This window comes from Peromyscus eremicus, unplaced genomic scaffold (genome assembly GCF_949786415.1).
Source record: "Peromyscus eremicus unplaced genomic scaffold, PerEre_H2_v1 PerEre#2#unplaced_67, whole genome shotgun sequence".
In the NCBI taxonomy this organism is placed as follows: Eukaryota; Metazoa; Chordata; class Mammalia; order Rodentia; family Cricetidae; genus Peromyscus; species Peromyscus eremicus.
Window position 1 is genome coordinate 610,671 of NW_026734308.1, and position 18,699 is coordinate 629,369.

Genomic DNA, 18,699 nt, shown 5'->3' on the forward strand with positions numbered 1-18,699 from the left:
TAATAAACTGCATCTTTGCTTTATAAAAAATCTTCTGTAAAGCAAAGGACAGCATCAATATGGACAAATTTGCAGCCCCATCGATTGGAAAAAAGTTCAACAACTCCACATTTGACTTAGAGTTAATATTCAAATTATATAAAGAACTCAAAAAACTAGACACCAACAAACTAAATAATCCAAATTAAAAATGGATTTAAATAGAGAAATTTCCACAGAGAAAACAAAAATGCCTAAGAAATACTTAACAAAATGGGGGTTGGAGATTTAGCTCAGTGGTAGAGCACTTGCCTAGCAAGCACAAGGCCCTGGGTTTGGTCCTCAGCTCTGAAAAAAAAAAGACAAAATAACAAAATGTTCATCATCCTCAGTCATTAGGGAAATGCAAATTAAAATGACTCTCAGATTCTACCTTAATCAGTCAGAATGGCTAAGAAAAAAAAAACACAAGTAACAGCTCATGCTGGAGAGGAGGCAGTGTGAGAGGAACACTTCTCCACTGCTGGTGGGAGAGCAAACTTGTACAGCCACTTTGGAAACCAATGTGGAGGTTTCTCAGAAAACTGGGAATCAACCTACCCCAAGACCAAACTATACCACTCTTGGGCAAATAACAAGAATGTTCAATCAGACAATATGGATATTTGCTCAACTATGTTCATAGCAACTTTATTTGTAGTAGACAGAACCTGGAAACCTAGACGTCTCTCAACCAAGGAATGGATAAAGAAAATGTGGAACAATACTCAGCTGCTTAAAACAAGGACACTAGGTAATTTGAAAACAAATGGATGGAACTAGAAAAAAAATCAGCCTGAGTGAGGCAACCCAAACAGAGAAAGACAATCATGGTATGTACTCACTCATATGTGGATATTAGCTGTAAAATAAAGAATAATAGTGTTATGATCCACAGACCCAGAGAGACTAGGGAACAAGGAGGATTCATGGGGGGAGTGACACCCAGACATCCCTGTGAAAGGGAAATAGAAGAGATTTTGTGAGTGAACTGAGGGCAGTTGGGCATGGGAACGTGAGCAATCAGGTTGAGAGAGGGGATGAAGGGGGAGAGTTCTGAAAGAGACTCCTGGAAAGGGGTACATTTCAGGGTCAGATAAAAACTTGGCAAAAGGCATTGCCAAGAATCTCCAAAGAAGACTCCACCTTAGACTCCTAGCAATAGCAGATATGTAGTCTGAACTGTCCATCTCTTGTGATCAGATTGGTGCTAGCTCAATTGTCATCAGAGAGACTTCATCCAGCAACTGATAGAAATAAATGCAGATCCACAAGCAAATATTAGGTAGAGTTCAGAGAATCCTGCAGAAGAGGGGGAGAAAGAATTGTGGGAGCCACAAGGGTCAAGGACACAACATGAATACTCACAGAGTCAACCTGGGATCATAGGGACTCACAGAGTCTGAAATGCCAACCAGGGTGCCTACGTGGTACTGGTCTAGGCCCTCTGTACATGTGTTATAACTTTGTAGATTGGTGCTCTTGTAGGACTCCAAACAGTGGGAACACTGGCTATATCCAATTCTCTTACTGGCTTTTCAGACCCTACTCCACATACTGGGTCACCTTGCCCAGTTTTAATACATGGGGAAGTATTTAGTCTTACTGCAACTTGATATGCGATGGTTTGTTGATACTCATGGGAGACCTGCCCTTTCCTAAACAGAAATGGATGAAGAGTGGTTTGGAGGGTGGGAATAGAGGGGAGTTCGACTAGGGGAGATAATGGGAGAAGAGGTTAGAGCAGAAAATCGTGGCTGGAAAGTAAAATAAATACACAAATACATTTATTTTAAAAAGAAAAAGAAAAACAAACCGAAAATCAAACCATCTTGCCGATCCCTCTGGGCAATGACATGCTCCTCTGTCGGTGGCAGTCTTCTCTCATAACAGTCAAAACTGTTGTGTCCCCTATTCCAACATACTTGTACCACTTTGTTACTCCATCTTTTCCACCTCTCCATCACCTACTTGTTCATCATAATGGCATCAGGAACTGAGATTTGTCATGTAGAGACATGTTTTACTTGCCCAGACAGCTTTACTTGCAAATGTTTATTGCAATGAGCTTTTGGTCTCTGGCTTCTGCTACACCATCAATACTGACTCCCCTAGTCTCTCAGATATCCTACTGTTGCTCAGAGTCATGGAGATCCTGTGGCTATGCTTCTGCAGGACTGGCCCTTTCCACTTTCTCCACCTGATCATAGATAGGGTAAATATGGGGGTGAACCAACTCAAAGCCCTAAATCTGGGCCTGGGTGGTTGCTGAGTTATTCAGCACTGGTCTTTTCTATGCTGTCCTCCACCCCAGAGGTGGGGGCAGGGCCAGTCCTGACTATTTTTAACGTTCATATTATCTTATGTGTAGAAGTATTTTTCTTGTATGTCTGTGTTTGTTACATATGTGTCTGGTGACCATAGAGGCTGGGAGAAGGCATTGTGAGTTATCATGTGGGTAGTAGAAACTGAGTCCTTATTCTATAAAAGAACAGTGAATGCTTTTAACTGCTCAGCCTTCTCCCCATTCCTACTTGTTTACTTGTTCAAAATATCATCTTAGCTTAATTTTGGTAGTTTTTAATCTATGCAGAAATTCATCCATATGTTTTAGATTTTCCAGGTTGGTGGAATGTTCTTAAGGTAAACTCTAATAATTTTCTGAATTTCACTGGAGCTTGTCATAATGACTCCATTTTCAAGTCTTACTGTATGAACTTTGGCATTCATTCTTCCTTTGGTTAGTTTATCTAAAGTTTGTCAATATTGTTTATATTGTGAAAGAACCAAATCTACTTCATGACTCTGTGGTTTGTTTTGTTGTTGAGCTGTTTTCCTTTCACTAATTTCATTAACATCAGTGCTTTCTTTCCAGCTAATGATTTTGGTGTTTGATTTGTTACTTTTCTACAGCCCTAAGGTGAATAATTAACTAAATAATTGGACATCTCTTTAATTTCTTAGTTTAGGAACATTGACCTTTAAACATCTCTCTTAGGACTGTCTACATTGTGTCTCACAGATTAAAGTACAAAGGTTTTAATTTCCATTTTATTACAGGAGACTTTCTACTCTAGATTTCTTCAAGAAATCATTCATAATTGTGTTGTGAGTTGTTTGATGTCCATGAGTTTGTTTACCTTCTGGAATTTCTCCTGTTTGTATGTAGTTATCTCATTGTTGTCAGGTAGAATATAAGGAAATATTTCAGTTTCCTCATATTTGCTCAGATATTCTTTTTGTCCTGATATACGATCTATTTTAGAGAAAGTTCCATGGACTTCTGAGAACAAGAAGTACTCTGCAGTGTTTGGATAAAATATTCTATAGATATCTTTTAAGGCAATTTTATCTGTGATTTATTTCTGTCTACTCTCTAATGGGATGAAGGGTTAATTATTGCGAGTGAAACTACTATGACACCTAGTGATAGTCTGTGACTGTACATCTAATAGTATTTTCTGTATAGAACTGGATGCACGTGTGTGTGGAATTGTACAGTTCTCTCCATGAACTGTTTCCTTAATTAGTAGGAAGTAATATCATTTTTTCACTAGATTTACTTTCAAGTCTATTTTGTCAGATTAGATCAGCAACACTTGTTTGTTTTCTAGCTCCATTTGCCCTGAACACCTTTCTTCATCACCTCTTTGTAAGGTTATATCTCTCTTTTATGACAGAGTACAACAAATATATACTTCCTACTTTTTTATTCCAATCTCCTAGCCTGTGTTTTTTAATTGGGAATTGACATTAATATTCAGTTACTAGTGAAAGGTCCCTATTGATTACTGTCATTTTGATGATTTTGTCAAGGGACTCAAGCTGTTTCCTTGTTTAACTGTTGTTCTAGTTTGCTTTATAATTACTATGACAAAGTGCTCTTGTCAGAAACAATATAGGGAAAGAAAGTGTTTATCTGGCTTCCACTTTCAGGTCACAGTCTATCTATGGAAAGTGTCAGGGCAGTATCTCCAGAAAGAACTGAAGCAGAAACTATTTTACTAGTTTGTTTGCTAACTCATTCAGTGTTTCAGGCTAGGTTAGATTCTTTATACATCCCAGGACCAGCTGTGTATGCTGTGGGCCCTAACACATCAATCATCAATGAAGACAACAACTCAAACCCCTGGCCACAGGACAATCTGATAGGGACAATAGCTTAACTGAGACTTTCTCAGATAATTCTAGGTTGTGTCAATTTGACTGGTATTACTGGAGTTATCTCTAGTCCCGCCCAGGCCCTCAGCCACTTAGACCCACATAAATATGCAGATGCTTATATTATTTAAACTGTTTGGTCTAATGGCTTAGGCTTCTTGCTATCCAGTTCTTATATCTTGAATTAACCCATTTCTGTTAATCTATAAGTTGCCATGTGGCTTGTGGCTTACCGATACTTTACATCTTGCTTCTCATGGTGGAAGTGGCTGGAGACTCCTTTTTTAGCCTTCCTGTTCCCAGAATTCTCTTCTCTGCTTATCCTGCCTATACTGTACTTCTTGCCTGGCTACTGGCCAATCAGCATTTTATTTATCAGTCAATCAGAGCAACACATGTACAACATCCCAGCACTTCCCCTTTTCTTTTTTTCAAAAGGGAATGATTTAACTTTAACATAGTAAAATTACATATAACGGAACAATTATCAAGCAAGAATTACAGTTACAATATCTAGTCTATTTATAATATACAGTCTATTTGTATTTGGCAAAATTAAAGAAGATATTCTATGATATATTTGTGAATCTAAGGTTTCATATCTAACTTATCTTTTATCCTGACTAAGGATTTTATATCTAGTCTTCAACTATACCAAAGACCTCAGAAGGATATAATATTAACTGAGAAACAGGAGAAGGACACAAGCAACTTTCAGGAGTCTTGTGAGAGTATACAGAGACAGCTGGAAGCCTGGACAGTCATGTAAATTTAGAGCATCTGTCTTCAGCCCACAGGCCTAGAGACTCTCCGTCACTTCTCTCTGTGTCCTGTAGAATGTCTGGCAGTTTCCTCTGTGAAGTAGGTACCTTAAGGACCATTTTGCCAAGCAAAGTTCAGTGGTCACATTCCTAATGGTCCTGCATGTCCAGTTGATACATTTTTTCAAGTAGTCCAGGGAAGAACAGTTTCTTGCCCAAATGGCTATTTTTGCCAAGAAGAAGATAAACTCCATATGGAGTGTCTTCAATGCCCATCCTCCTCTCTGAAGTAAATCCAGTGTTGCCAGGAGCAGACATATCTGACTGTCCAGAAAGGTTAAATTTGTAAAACATTTTAAATGTCATATTCTGTAGGTCTTTGAAGTGTTTGAAAATTACCTATCTATCTGAAATATATCTATGTATACCTAGAAAACTTAACTAACATGGTTATACTTTTGAATATCACAGAAAACTAATTATTAATCTGTATTTCTTGATTATCCACTACAATTTAAATGAGTTACATAAACATAATACCTCCCACAAGAGTAGAAATACATAAACAGTGTAGCAAAAATAAGTTTAAACATGTATCAATAAACCAAAATCCATAGCAATGTAAAACATTTCTAAACAAGTTGTTGTTCTTTAAAAGTAGGTTCATTAATCTACCCTTTCATCTTATCATTATCTATATTATCCTCTTTTTCTTTAGAAAGAGATTTCATTTATAATCAACCTGCTTTATATAAAATATTGTTGTTTTTTTTTTGCCAATTTAAATAATTTTATTAGACATTCCATTTTCCACCTGTTTTATTAGACATTGCATTTTCCGTTTAGGATACAGTGCTTTATAAAGTGCAATGTTTATTTACTTCCTCTCCCTGTGCACATGTTCCGTGTTCAAGTATTGAGAATGCCCAGTAATTTATTGTAGCAGCCTAAATTTAAAACTGCTATGAAACTTGCTAAATTTGGGTCCTTCAATTGTTTCCCTGTGGAACAATGCTACACCTCTACTTGGATTGACTTAATCCACCTCTTCAATGGTGGGCCCTGAAGAAGCACCACCAGATGGAGGAGCTCCTCCACCAGGGAAGCCCCCAGGCATTCCTCCTGGCATGCCACCAGCACTCTGGTACAGCTTGGTAATGATGGGGTTGCAGACTTTCTCCAGTTCTTTCTGCTGGTGTTCAAACTCTTCCTTCTCTGCAGTCTGATTCTTATCCAGCCAGCTGATGATTTCATTACACTTGTCTAGAATCTTCTATTTGTCCTCATCATTGATCTTGCCTTGAAGTTTCTCATCTTCAACTGTTGCTTTCATGTTGAAAGCATAGGACTCCAATGAATTCTTGGAGGAAACCTTGTCTCTCTGCTTCTCGTCTTCAGCTTTGTACTTCTCAGCCTCCTGGACCATGCGCTCAATATCCTCCTTGCTCAAGCGGCCCTTGTCATTGGTGATGGTGATCTTGTTCTCCTTGCCTGTGCTCTTATCCACAGCAGAAACGTTGAGGATGCCATTGGCATCAATGTCAAAAGTGACTTCAATCTGAGGAACACCACGGGGTGCTGGAGGTATGCCTGTAAGTTCAAACTTTCCAAGCAGGTTGTTATCCTTGGTCATGGCTCTTTCACCTTCATACACCTGAATGAGCACACCAGGCTGGTTGTCAGAGTAGGTGGTGAAAGTCTGTGTCTGCTTGGTAGGGATGGTGGTATTGCGCTTGATGAGGACAGTCATGACTCCACCAGCAGTTTCAATACCAAGGGAGAGAGGAGTGACATCCAAGAGCAGCAAATCCTGAACATTCTCAGACTTGTCTCCAGACAGAATGGCGGCCTGGACAGCTGCACCATAAGCAACAGCTTCATCGGGGTTAACGCGGAGGCAGCTTTCGGGGGATTCGTGCGGTCTCGTCGCTAGCGCAGCACAGGCCTACACACGAGCAACCATGTCTAAGGGACCTGCAGTTGGCATCGATCTTGGCACCACCTACTCCTGTGTGGGTGTCTTCCAGCATGGGAAGGTGGAGATAATTGCCAATGACCAGGGTAACCGAACCACACCGAGCTACGTGGCTTTCACTGACACAGAACGACTAATTGGGGATGCCGCGAAGAATCAGGTTGCAATGAACCCCACCAACACAGTTTTTGATGCCAAACGTTTGATCGGACGTAGGTTTGATGATGCTGTTGTTCAGTCTGATATGAAGCACTGGCCTTTCATGGTGGTGAATGATGCAGGCAGGCCCAAGGTCCAAGTAGAATACAAAGGAGAGACAAAAAGTTTCTACCCAGAGGAGGTGTCCTCTATGGTTCTGACGAAGATGAAGGAAATTGCAGAAGCCTATCTTGGGAAGACTGTCACCAATGCTGTGGTCACTGTGCCAGCCTACTTCAATGACTCTCAGCGACAGGCAACAAAAGATGCTGGAACTATTGCCGGGCTCAATGTGCTTCGAATTATTAATGAACCAACTGCTGCTGCTATTGCTTATGGGTTAGATAAGAAGGTTGGAGCTGAAAGGAATGTGCTGATTTTTGACTTGGGAGGTGGTACTTTTGATGTGTCAATCCTCACTATTGAGGATGGAATTTTTGAAGTCAAATCAACAGCTGGAGACACCCACTTGGGTGGAGAAGACTTTGATAACCGAATGGTCAACCATTTCATTGCTGAGTTTAAGCGGAAGCACAAGAAGGACATCAGTGAGAACAAGAGAGCTGTCAGGCGTCTGCGTACTGCCTGTGAACGGGCTAAGCGTACCCTCTCCTCCAGCACCCAGGCCAGTATTGAGATTGATTCGCTCTATGAGGGAATCGACTTCTATACCTCCATTACCCGTGCTCGATTTGAAGAATTAAATGCTGACCTGTTCCGAGGCACTCTGGACCCTGTAGAAAAGGCCCTTCGAGATGCCAAACTAGACAAGTCACAGATCCATGACATTGTCCTGGTGGGTGGTTCTACCAGAATCCCCAAGATCCAGAAGCTTCTGCAAGACTTCTTCAATGGAAAAGAACTGAATAAAATATTGTTTTTTGTCTGTCCCACACCAGAGGGTTCTAATATGGGACAGAATAATCTCTCAGCATTTTTTTAGAAATATGCTTGGGTTTAGAGAAGGAGTGAGCCAATTCCATCTCCAAAGCCAGCCTGGTATATTTGGGAATTTGTGCATAGCTTCTCATACTACTTCCTGCTGAGTGAGAGTGCTATATTTCTTATCAGAACATAAAGAAAATTTTAAGATTATGGAGTAGTCCATGAGGCTGTATTGTGTGAGCCAGTTGCCTTGACACCATTCTGAATGTTGGATCATCTGGGCCATGGTGTCATCAGAGACGTTTCAGGGGGTCTTGGCTTGTTAAACCTGGTGTATCTTAATCTGGAACAAATCCATAACCCCTTGATTTCTGTGGAAACAAAAGCAGAACTTCCTTTCCAAAGCAACATATCCTTAGATCAAAATTTTGAAGTCAAGATACCTTTAATATATATAAATGCTTAATTTAGCAGTCTTTACAATCAAATGTCTTTCTGCAGTTAAAAATCTCAAAGAAGACACAATCTAGATTCTCTGTGTGATATCCATCTTAATGTGGCTTATTTTTTATATTACTTTTATTTTCTCTTAAAGACTTTATTTTCAAAACTATTTCTTTTTATAGCTGTATATATTCCTTTTTGTCTCTCTTCCAAGTCTACATATACTTTCATACCTACTGTAAACTGTCCAATCTGAATCTCTCTTATTGTGAATCTCTTGCTTTAAACTAAATCATTACTAAGACTGAAAGGGCAGCTGTGGCTGCTGGCTCCACTTTCCTCAGATTTCCAATTTGGTGGAACTATGTTTACCTCCAGCTTCTGAGGAACTATGTTAACTGCCTGACTCTGGGAGGCAGTGGGTCTATGCCTCTATCAAAGCAGCATATAACCCAGAAACCTCTCTCTCTCTCTCTCTCTCTCTCTCTCTCTCTCTCTCTCTCTCTCTCTCTCTCTCTCTCTCTCTCTCTCTGTGTGTGTGTGTGTGTGTGTGTGTGTGTGTGTGTGTGTGTGTGTGTTTGTGTGTGTGTGTGTACTAGCAAAGACCAAATCCCCCATGGAGCATAGTACACAGCTTGGAGACACCTCTGTGTAATGTGGCATAGGTCAAGCTTGCTCGCCACAAACCCGCCATAGAGTAGCGCAAGCAAGCAGGCTGTGGCTAATTTGAGAGAGACAATCAGGAAGCTGTTTTTAGCTTTGTTTAGAATTGCTTATTAAATATTCTCAGGTTTCAGGTGGAAACTCAAGCTGTTGTGTGCCATTTGTTGCTGGAATTGTCTCTAGTCCTGCCTGGACCTGCAGCCTATTAGACACAAATAAACACACAGACACTATATTATTTAAACTTTTTGGCCAATGGCTCAGGCTTCTTGTTATCCAGTTGTTATATCTTAAATTAACCCATTTTTATTAATCTATAAGTTGCCATGTGGCTCATGGCTTACTGGTACTTTACTGGTACTGTCCCATATTAGAGACTGGTAAAGCAATCTTGTGTGTATTGCAGTCTTATGGACATATCTGTTTTTCACTTCAGTCTGAAGGGCTCCCATAAATATATTTTGTAAAGCTGTGTGGATGGGCATAAATACATTTTGCATAATTTTTGCATGTAAAATTTTATTTCTCCTTGAGTGACCCGTCCCGCGGGCCACGTTATTTGATGAGACCCGAGGAGGCACCTCCTGAAAGATCAATGGGGGTGAGAGAGAAAGGAGACCAGGCGCATAAAGGAAGACAAAGTCAGTCTGAGTTGCGTCAAGGTCTCGTTTATTGCAAGGGGAATCGGGTTTATATATGCTAGGAGCTAGGAGAAGTAGATAGGGGTATGGAAAGTTACTAGGAGGAAGTTAGGGTAAGGTAGGGTTCAGGGAAAGGTCTCTTTGTTCCAGGGCCTGATCAACGGACCATACAGCAAACCATTATGTTTCAGGGAGTAGATCAAAAGGTACATACTGTGGTCTTGTTGAAAAATGGTTGCTATTGAAACTGTTAACGGAAGATTGGGTACACTGCTTTTTCCCATGAGAATCAGTTAGGCTACTTGGCTCCTGACAATTCCCCCTTCTTTCTATAAAATGGCCAAAGCAGGCTTTGGTCATAAATTGAGAGGGCCCCTGTCTTAGGCTATATGGGGTGCAGTCCTGTCTGGCAACGTGCCATGTTGAGCCGGTCTCTGGCGACCTCTGTACGTTGTGCTCCCAGCACAGGCCCCATACTATTCCCGTCATTGAGTACCCTCTAGCTTTTAGTTATAGGGGTTTTTAGGTTCGTAGGCCACTGAACCTGAGCCTTTCACCTGTTTCAATAGTTTCCTCTCGAGTTTCTGTCCGATGGTAATGTACTGAAACAGTTTTTGATAGGGCCGAATCGATCTGATTTTTGATGAATTGTGTTAGTCGTTGAAAAGCCCAAGGACCAAAGGTGAGGAGGAGAAGGAAAATGATCAAGGGGGCCAGGAGGGTGGGGATCAGAGTAGAAAGCCAAGGGGACCCCTTTAGCCAGCCCTCAAACCCATTGTTTTGATTTTCAAAATCACGTTTTCTTTGTGCTAATCTTTCTCTTAGTTTCTCCATTGATTCTCTAACTACCCCAGTGTGATCGGCATAAAAGCAGCATTCTTCCTTCAAGGCTGCACATAACCCTCCCTCCTTTAAAAATAGTAAATCCAGACCTCTTCTATTTTGTAACACAACCTCAGAGAGCGAGGTTAAAGACTTCTCCAGGGCAGAAATGGATCTTTCTATGGCCTCTAGGTCAGTAGTCATAGCCATTTGTAACTGCATAAGGTGGTTGCTCTGCACGAGGGCAGCAGTTCCTGTACCAACTCCTGCAGCAATGCCTCCAATACTTAACAATAGGGCAATAGTCATAGACACAGGTTCTCGAGTGTATCTGCCTCTCTGCTCAAAGAATTCCATCACTGAGCTTTCTTGATGATAAGTGACACGAGGCCATAACTGGACCATCACACAAAATTCATGGGAATCATCAAATATCTGAGCAGATATGCAAGGGGTCAATCCTGTGTTACAGGCCCAGTAGGACCCGTTGGGTGCTTCAAGATAATAGCTCCCTTTATAGGGTGTCAGAGTTTGTTTACAGAGGTGACTATGGGTTGATGGAATCTTGCCCAGACAAGAACCTTGTCCTGAGACTTCAGGGAGTGTTAGTTTATGTGGCTTAATCTGACACCTATTGCTCGGGGAAGTAAGGTTATTGGCAGTAGACTGAAAGGCAATTCCTTCATAATAAGGGGGACTGGAGGTAAGGCAGAGCCAGCAACCCAAGGTTCTGTTTGGATTTGTGGCATTTAGGGCCAGATAAGCTCCCTGGACCAAATTAAACAATCTATCTCCTATTCCTCCAAAAGGAGTAAGGAGAGTGCCATTACTGGAACCTACAATGGTAGTCACGGTGCCTGTATGGTAGGGAAAGGGACGAGGATGAGGTGAGGGGGAAGGAGGTGATGGCACCTTTTCATGATTGGAGGGAACTTTTTGGTCAGAGAGAACTATATTGGGTCCTACCGACTGTGGGTACAGGTTTTCTATTGTTAGCAAGATCTTGAAAATGACTCCTTTATCTGTACCATCAAGATACCAGCGGAGTCCCCATGTTTTTCCTGAGGGCCATTCTCGATTCGCCCTACCCTGAGGGGTGAAGGTTATGTTTAAAGGTAATGATAGCCCTGGATTATAGGCTGTCCCAGTATAGGAGCTAAAGCAAAAATGTTTATTTGTGCTAGGCTTACTGTATCCCCTTGTAACTGAAATAAGGTCCCAAGATGAAGTTGGTTCCCAGTAAGCTGCCCCTGTAGTTTCACAACCCCATCGAGCACAAAAGAAGGTCTCGAATCCCCAACATCTAGCAGCCATGGCTCGGCTTCTACCATCCTTAGGGCAGACATAAAAGTCAGATTGTGCTAACCTACAATGAGCTGTAGGACTAACACAGCCTGGGGCAGTCATCACAGCAGGGTCATTATCATGGAATGTCCCACAAGGGCTTGTCCAAGTGGTTTTAGGACTGTGAGGAAATTGATTGCAGTTTGGAATCGTTTGAACCCCTGTACCATTTAACTGGTGTTGGCCAATAGTAGGTATATCCCAAGAATCCACTCCTGCAGCCAGCTGGCAGAAGTCAGGAGTGAGTGATGGTCACCAGGAATAGGGAGCATGGTTTGTAGTAACCTTCCAGACCTCCTCCCCTGTTACTGTGAAAATTCGCCAGGTAAGCTTTTTAATAGCATGGGGGCTTTCCTTGGAGATGCAGGAGAGGGGAAGGGGGAAGAGTAGTAAGCAAATGATGAAGCAGGGGTTGGTTTTCCAAGGCTCGCGATGAACAGGTCCTGCTATTGAGATGTCCGTGGCTCCCTTTATTTTCCAAGCCGGAGGCATTTCTGAAAGAAAAAGAGAGAATTTTTGTCTCAGGGTTGTGTCCTGGACATAACAGTTATTTTTTCCTTAATCTAGGGAGGCAATCTGTGTAGAGTAAGGCTTAATCAGTCTTTCTGGTAGCCAACGAGCCCCATTTTCCTTGGAGTCATAAATACATGCAGACCCCTTTCCCCAGATTATAACTGGATCAGGACCATCCCATATTCCAGTTATTGGATCTTTCCAAAGGGCCTGCGCATATCCTTGTTTGGTTTCTGGGTGCCAGTGTTGCTCAGCCGCAGATTTTCCAAAAGCGTCCAATGTCAGAAAATTTAATACGAATAGGGCGTGAGAAAGCAGAGCTTTGTGGTTTCCCTTAAGGGGAAATAATGTCTCTTGTGAGCTGAGTTTATTAAGAGTATTTTTTAAAGTTTGGTGAGCTCTCTCCATGATACCTTGACCTTGAGGGTTATAGGATATTCCAGTGATGTGTTTAATTCCTAATTGTAAACAAAATTGTCTGAATTTGCTACTAGTATATCCTGGACCATTATCAGTTTTTATACATTTCGGCTGACCTAGCACTGTGAAGACATGTAACATATGATTGATAACATCTTTGGTGGCTTCTCCACTATGAGCAGAGGCACAAATAAATCCACTGAAGGTATCTACAGTAACATGTATAAACTTTAATTTGCCAAAAGAAGGAACATGGGTGACATCCATCTGCCATAGTTGTCCAGGTATAAGCCCTCTGGGGTTTACTCCATAATGAGGTTCAGGTAAGAGCATCAGGCAATTTTTACAGTTTTTTACAATTTCCCTAGCCTGTTCTCTAGTAATTGAGAACCTTAGTCTCAAAGTTTGAGCATTGAGGTGATGAAGGCGGTGCACCTCACGAGCAGCTGCTACCTGATCATGTTCCAAGTGAGAAATCAAGATAGAACGTGTAGCAGAATTGGCAAGTTCATTTCCCTGAGCTAGGGGTCCAGGTAGGCCTGTGTGGGCACGAATATGGCCAACATAAAAGGGTAGCGACCTTTGTCGTATTCATTTTTGTAATTCAGAAAACATTTGAAAGGTGGGAGTAATGGGTTGGATTATTGAGACCATTTCTAAAGCCTGTAAAGCCCCTACCACATATCTACTGTCTGAATACAAATTAAAGGAGCAATCTTCAAAACCTTTAAAGACAGCAAGGGCAGCATATAGCTCCACCAGCTGAGCTGACTTGAAAGGGGTTGTCATAACATTCTTTTGGCCATTGAGGACATAAGCAGCTTTACCATTATTTGACCCATCTATGAAAAGCACAGGGGAGTCCGGGATGGGCTCCATTCGGGTATTTTTAAGAAAAACAAAAGAAGTAAGGGAGAAGAATTGTAGGAGTTTATTGCTGGGCATTTGTGTATCAAGTTTCCCTTCATAGGTGCAGACAAGAATGGCCCAGTCAGGACTATGGGTGCATAACCATTCAAGTTGCTCTTTATCATATGGCATAACAATAATATCAGGGTCATGTCCAAAGTATCGAGTGGAGGCTTTTATTCCTAACATTATTGATTGGCAAACCAGGGAAGGATAAGTAGGAAGGATTTTTCTTTTAGTAATAGGAAGATGTACCCACAGTAAAGGTACGGACTCTTGCCAAAGCAGGCCTGTAGGGGCAAAATCTGTAGAAAAAATGATCAAATACAATGGGAGAGTTGGGTCAAAATATCCCGTGTGTTGTTGAGTGATGGCTGTTTCAACCTTTTGTAACACCCTCTCTGCCTCCACAGTAAGGTATCTAGGGGATTGAGGGTCGGAGTCTCCTTTGAGGATATCCTCAAGGGGGCGTAACTCTCCCTTGGTTATTTTTAAATAGGGTCGCAGCCAATTGATATCCCCTAAAAGCTTTTGAAAATCATTGAGACAACGAAGTGTATCTTTTCTAATCTGGATTTTTTTGTGTATAGAGGAGGTCCGGGTGTAACTCGAACCCTAAAAACAGGAAGGGGTATTGGGTTTGTATCTTCTCTGGAGCTATATGAAATCCTCGGTCCTGAAGTGTGATAATTATCTTTTGAGCTACATTTTGTGTTTTTTCTACAGATTTCCCTGCTATTAACAAATCATCCATATAATGTATAATATAAACTTCGGGGTATTAGACCCTCACTGGATCGATAGACTGAGCTACATACTTTTGACATAGCATAGGGGAATTGGCCATTCCTTGGGAGTCATTGCTAGGAGCTGGGGAGCTTGGAGTCTCTGTTTGCTATAGTAAGCTTTTTATCAAATAATGTAAATGCCATATTTACCAGATCTTTGACAGGTTTGAGGACCATTATCTATTAAATGTATCTGAGCCAAACAAATCTAGGCCCAATCTTAAAAATATCTCTAAATTTGGTAACAATAACCAGGCCAATTTGTTCTCCTATAAATATATTAGTCAAATATACCTCTCAGTTTTTTTATTTAAATAGAACAGTTTATGTTTTAAACTAGTATCTGAATAGCCAGATGACCAGTATTAACTTGTATTTCTTAACACAAAGGACATGCAAACTCAGACATTCAAAACCAAACATACATGTGGCCACATTTTTCATTCATACCTGTAGAGTAGACAGACATTTTTACAGCTATGACCCTTTGGAGTCTCAATGTAACAGCAGAATAGCAAGACAAAGAAATCTGAAACATATTTCATTATTTTTATATATCTTAAGTCATTTTTTTAAATCATTATATAAGCCTTTTTATCCTCAGACCTTTATACCTTGTTTTTACGTATTCTAATAACTTGTATTTTATATATTTTTTTAAACATTTTTTTATCTTAACCAACAATAATTTGAAACCAAGTCTCTTAAATGATGGCAAGTATTTGTAACCCATTGAACTCAAATGACCAAAACCCATGTAAATTTTTATTTTTCCTGTGGAAACAAAAGCATAATTTTCCCAGTATCTTGAACTGGTAATTTACCATTTCTTTTTAAGCAATACCAGGATAGAGAAGGGTTAACAAGAGAAGCTGCTGGCCGGCAGAAGAAACCTTGAAGTTATCACAGTAAAGGAAGGGAGGGGGAGCAGTGGGCATAGAGCGTGTCCTTGGCTGCCAGTGTTCCTGAAAAAAAGTTTTTGTTAACTCTTCTGACTAAAGTCAGATTCTCTGTTCAGTGTTCACACAGTTTTTGTCAATTGCAGGCAGTCCCCATTGCCCTGTCCAAAGCTCCCGTCTTTGCCCACCTGTACCGAGAGCACGCACCCCCACCCTCCTGAGAGCAGCCAGCTGGCTGCAGTCCTGATAGCAAGAGAGCTAGGGAGGGACGGAGGTGGCCTTTGTTATGCCTCTCTCTCCTCCTCTTCCTCTAGAAAAATAAGGGAGGTTAGTAGACAAAAACAAATAACATTTACACAGACAATCCAAGAACCGGAACATCAGCACTGAGACGACGGCCTCATTCACAGCTAGCAAGCCCCTCCTGCAGTATGCAAGCCCCACCTGGCAGGGGATACCTGTTTATCTCAGTTCAGTCGGGGAGTGGGGGTGGGGGACCCAGTTCCCTCTATTGTGGCTCACACATCCTTTCAGTGGGCTAGGCAAAGGTTTAGTGGAGAAGAAGGGAACTGTCCCATAGCGTCCGTCACAGTCAAGTCAACAATGAGAACAATTAACACATTACACACAAGACCAAGGACACACGAAAAAACTTTGCCCCAACAAAACAACCAACAAAGCTCCAAGAACAATGACAGCTTGATGTGCTTTGGGGGGGGGGGAGGTTTTGACCCTCCAGGCTCAATCACACCAAAAACAATCCAGACTGGAGGATCTCTGTCCTTAATTAAACAGACATCAGGGGCTTCCACATCCCTGTCAGTCAGACATGCACCTTTTTTCTTGGAGGAGAAGAAGAGAGTAAAGTAACAATGATCACAACAAAACATACAAAAAAACCCACAAAATGGCTCTGACAAATTCCCGGGACAAAATACAAAGTGGCACTTCCTCCCACCGTGGGGGAAGATACCCAAAGATGCTCCTAAACCAAATGGTCACCTCTGAGGTGGCTTTAGGGCTCTGGGACGTCTCCCTTTGCCGCCAGGTTCACTGTCTGGACACGTCTGTCCCAGTGAGAGCCTGCAAAGTACAAATCGAGCCTGCAAAGTACAAAACAAAAGTAACAAGACAGAGAGACACAGACAAGACAGAGAGCGCTCTTACCGGTAGATGTAATAAACCTCTGGACACTTGGGTGTCAGGCAGGGGGAGTTTGAGAGAAAATCCTCTGCAAGGGCTAGTAAATGTGAAACACGCCCATCTCCCTCTGCTTCCTTTAGAAAATCTCTAATCACACCATAAAAACTAAAAAAGGCATCGGGGACATTTTCCCCGTCTCTGATTAATTTGTTAATATCTTTTCCAACCCTGTTCCAAGTCAAAGGGTGAATTCCTGGTCCATCAATCACTAACCAGGGACACTTCTCCTCCACATATTGAAAGAACTTTACTAAATCCTTTTTTTTTAACTCTTAATCCTCTCTCCCGAAGATTCCCTTTCATCTCCTTTAAAAAATGCCTCTTTAGATAAATTTTTTCCCATTGATCGATTGGACGACACTTACCTCAAGACTCTCCCGTGTTGCACGAGTGATGCGGTCCGGGCGTCTCTACCCTAATTCTCTCCGGGGCCCCTTTTGTTATCCGTCGTCCGGTAGGTCACTGTGCCTCGAGCCCCACGTTCGGGCGCCACTTGACCCATCCCGCGGGCCACGTTATTTGATGAGACCCGAGGAGGCACCTCCTGAAAGATCAATGGGGGTGAGAGAGAAAGGAGACCAGGCGCATAAAGGAAGACAAAGTCAGTCTGAGTTGCGTCAAGGTCTCGTTTATTGCAAGGGGAATCGGGTTTATATATGCTAGGAGCTAGGAGAAGTAGATAGGGGTATGGAAAGTTACTAGGAGGAAGTTAGGGTAAGGTAGGGTTCAGGGAAAGGTCTCTTTGTTCCAGGGCCTGATCAACGGACCATACAGCAAACCATTATGTTTCAGGGAGTAGATCAAAAGGTACATACTGTGGTCTTGTTGAAAAATGGTTGCTATTGAAACTGTTAACGGAAGATTGGGTACACTGCTTTTTCCCATGAGAATCAGTTAGGCTACTTGGCTCCTGACACTTGAGTTATGACAAGCAGCTTGGATGAGTACGGTAGTTGTCATTGGTTGTCTTTTATAACTTGAAGTATAGCTTTCCAGTCCCTCCTGCATTTTAAAGTCTGAGTTAAAAAATCTGTTATTCTGACAGACTTTCCCTTACATTTGACTTGGTGTTTCTCTCTTGTGAATTTCAATGTACTTCCTTTATCTAATTATAATATTATGAGGGGAGGTTCTTTTCTGGTCTTGTCTATGTGGTGTTTGAAATTTTGCCTGCATCTCAATTGGCATCTGTTCTAACAAAAAGCATTTTAGAGAGAAAAGAATTTGTGTTGCTTACAACTCAGGTTAGTTTATGATTGATGAGAAGGTCAGCAGGAAGTTACAGTCCTCTGTCCACAGTCAAGAGCAGAGAGACAGTCAAGAGGTGGTTGTAGGTTGTGTAAAGTTAACACTAAAAGCTACTAAACACCACCACTCTATTCCTAACTATAGGAAATGATATTAAATATATTTTCTATACCTATAAACTTTAGATTTCCTCTTTTCATAGAGTGAGGGGTATCTTGGAATTCCTACTCCTATCTTCTTATTATATTCTTTATTCTATATATTCTATATTCTTATTATTAACTTTGTTCTTATTGGCTTTTCCCAAGTCCTGCAACTTGCCTTCACACTGTGATTTTTTTCCTTTAAAAATATCTCATTTATTGTAATCTGGTGTGTGAGTGTGTGTGTGTGTGTGTGTGTGTGTGTGTGTGTGTGTGTGTGATTGTCTGTGTGGGTACACACATCTCACAGAACATTGGTAAGAACCTGAGAACAACTTTGTGGAGTCAGTTGTCTACTTCTGATTTATGTGGGTTACAGAGATAGTTTGGTCTTCAGGTTTATGTGATAAGCACTTTTTTACCCATTATTATTTCAAAATGACACCATTCTCTTTTGTATCTCTATTTACTTCATTTACTATTTAGTAATTGTGTAGATCAATTGTGCTAATTTCTACTCTTCCTTGTGCAATAAAGTTGTTTTCATAACTTACTTTTGAAAATTATGTCATTAGGCACTGGAGAGATGCTTTGGTGCTCAAAAGAACTTGGTGCTTTTTAGGGGAGGGGAGTTTGTTCCCCAGTACACACATCAAATGGCTCA

At 41.3% G+C, this 18,699-nt stretch overlaps 2 protein-coding genes across 2 annotated transcripts in view; both read left to right on the forward strand.

Moving 5' to 3' along the window:
- LOC131901268 (sulfotransferase 2A1-like) overlaps positions 1 to 18,699 on the forward strand; it is a 54,295-nt gene that overhangs the window by 11,742 nt on the left and 23,854 nt on the right. The window lies entirely within an intron of this gene.
- On the forward strand, positions 6,835 to 8,056 carry LOC131901279 (heat shock cognate 71 kDa protein-like). The gene has a single exon (XM_059252492.1). The coding sequence runs from the start codon at positions 6,902 to 6,904 to the stop codon at positions 8,054 to 8,056; it is 1,155 nt and encodes a 384-aa protein (XP_059108475.1). The 5' UTR covers positions 6,835 to 6,901.

Coding starts and splice junctions, on each gene's coding strand:
- LOC131901279 (XM_059252492.1), top strand. CDS start 6,902: ATGTCTAAGGGACCTGCAGTTGGCATCGATCTTGGCACCACCTACTCC.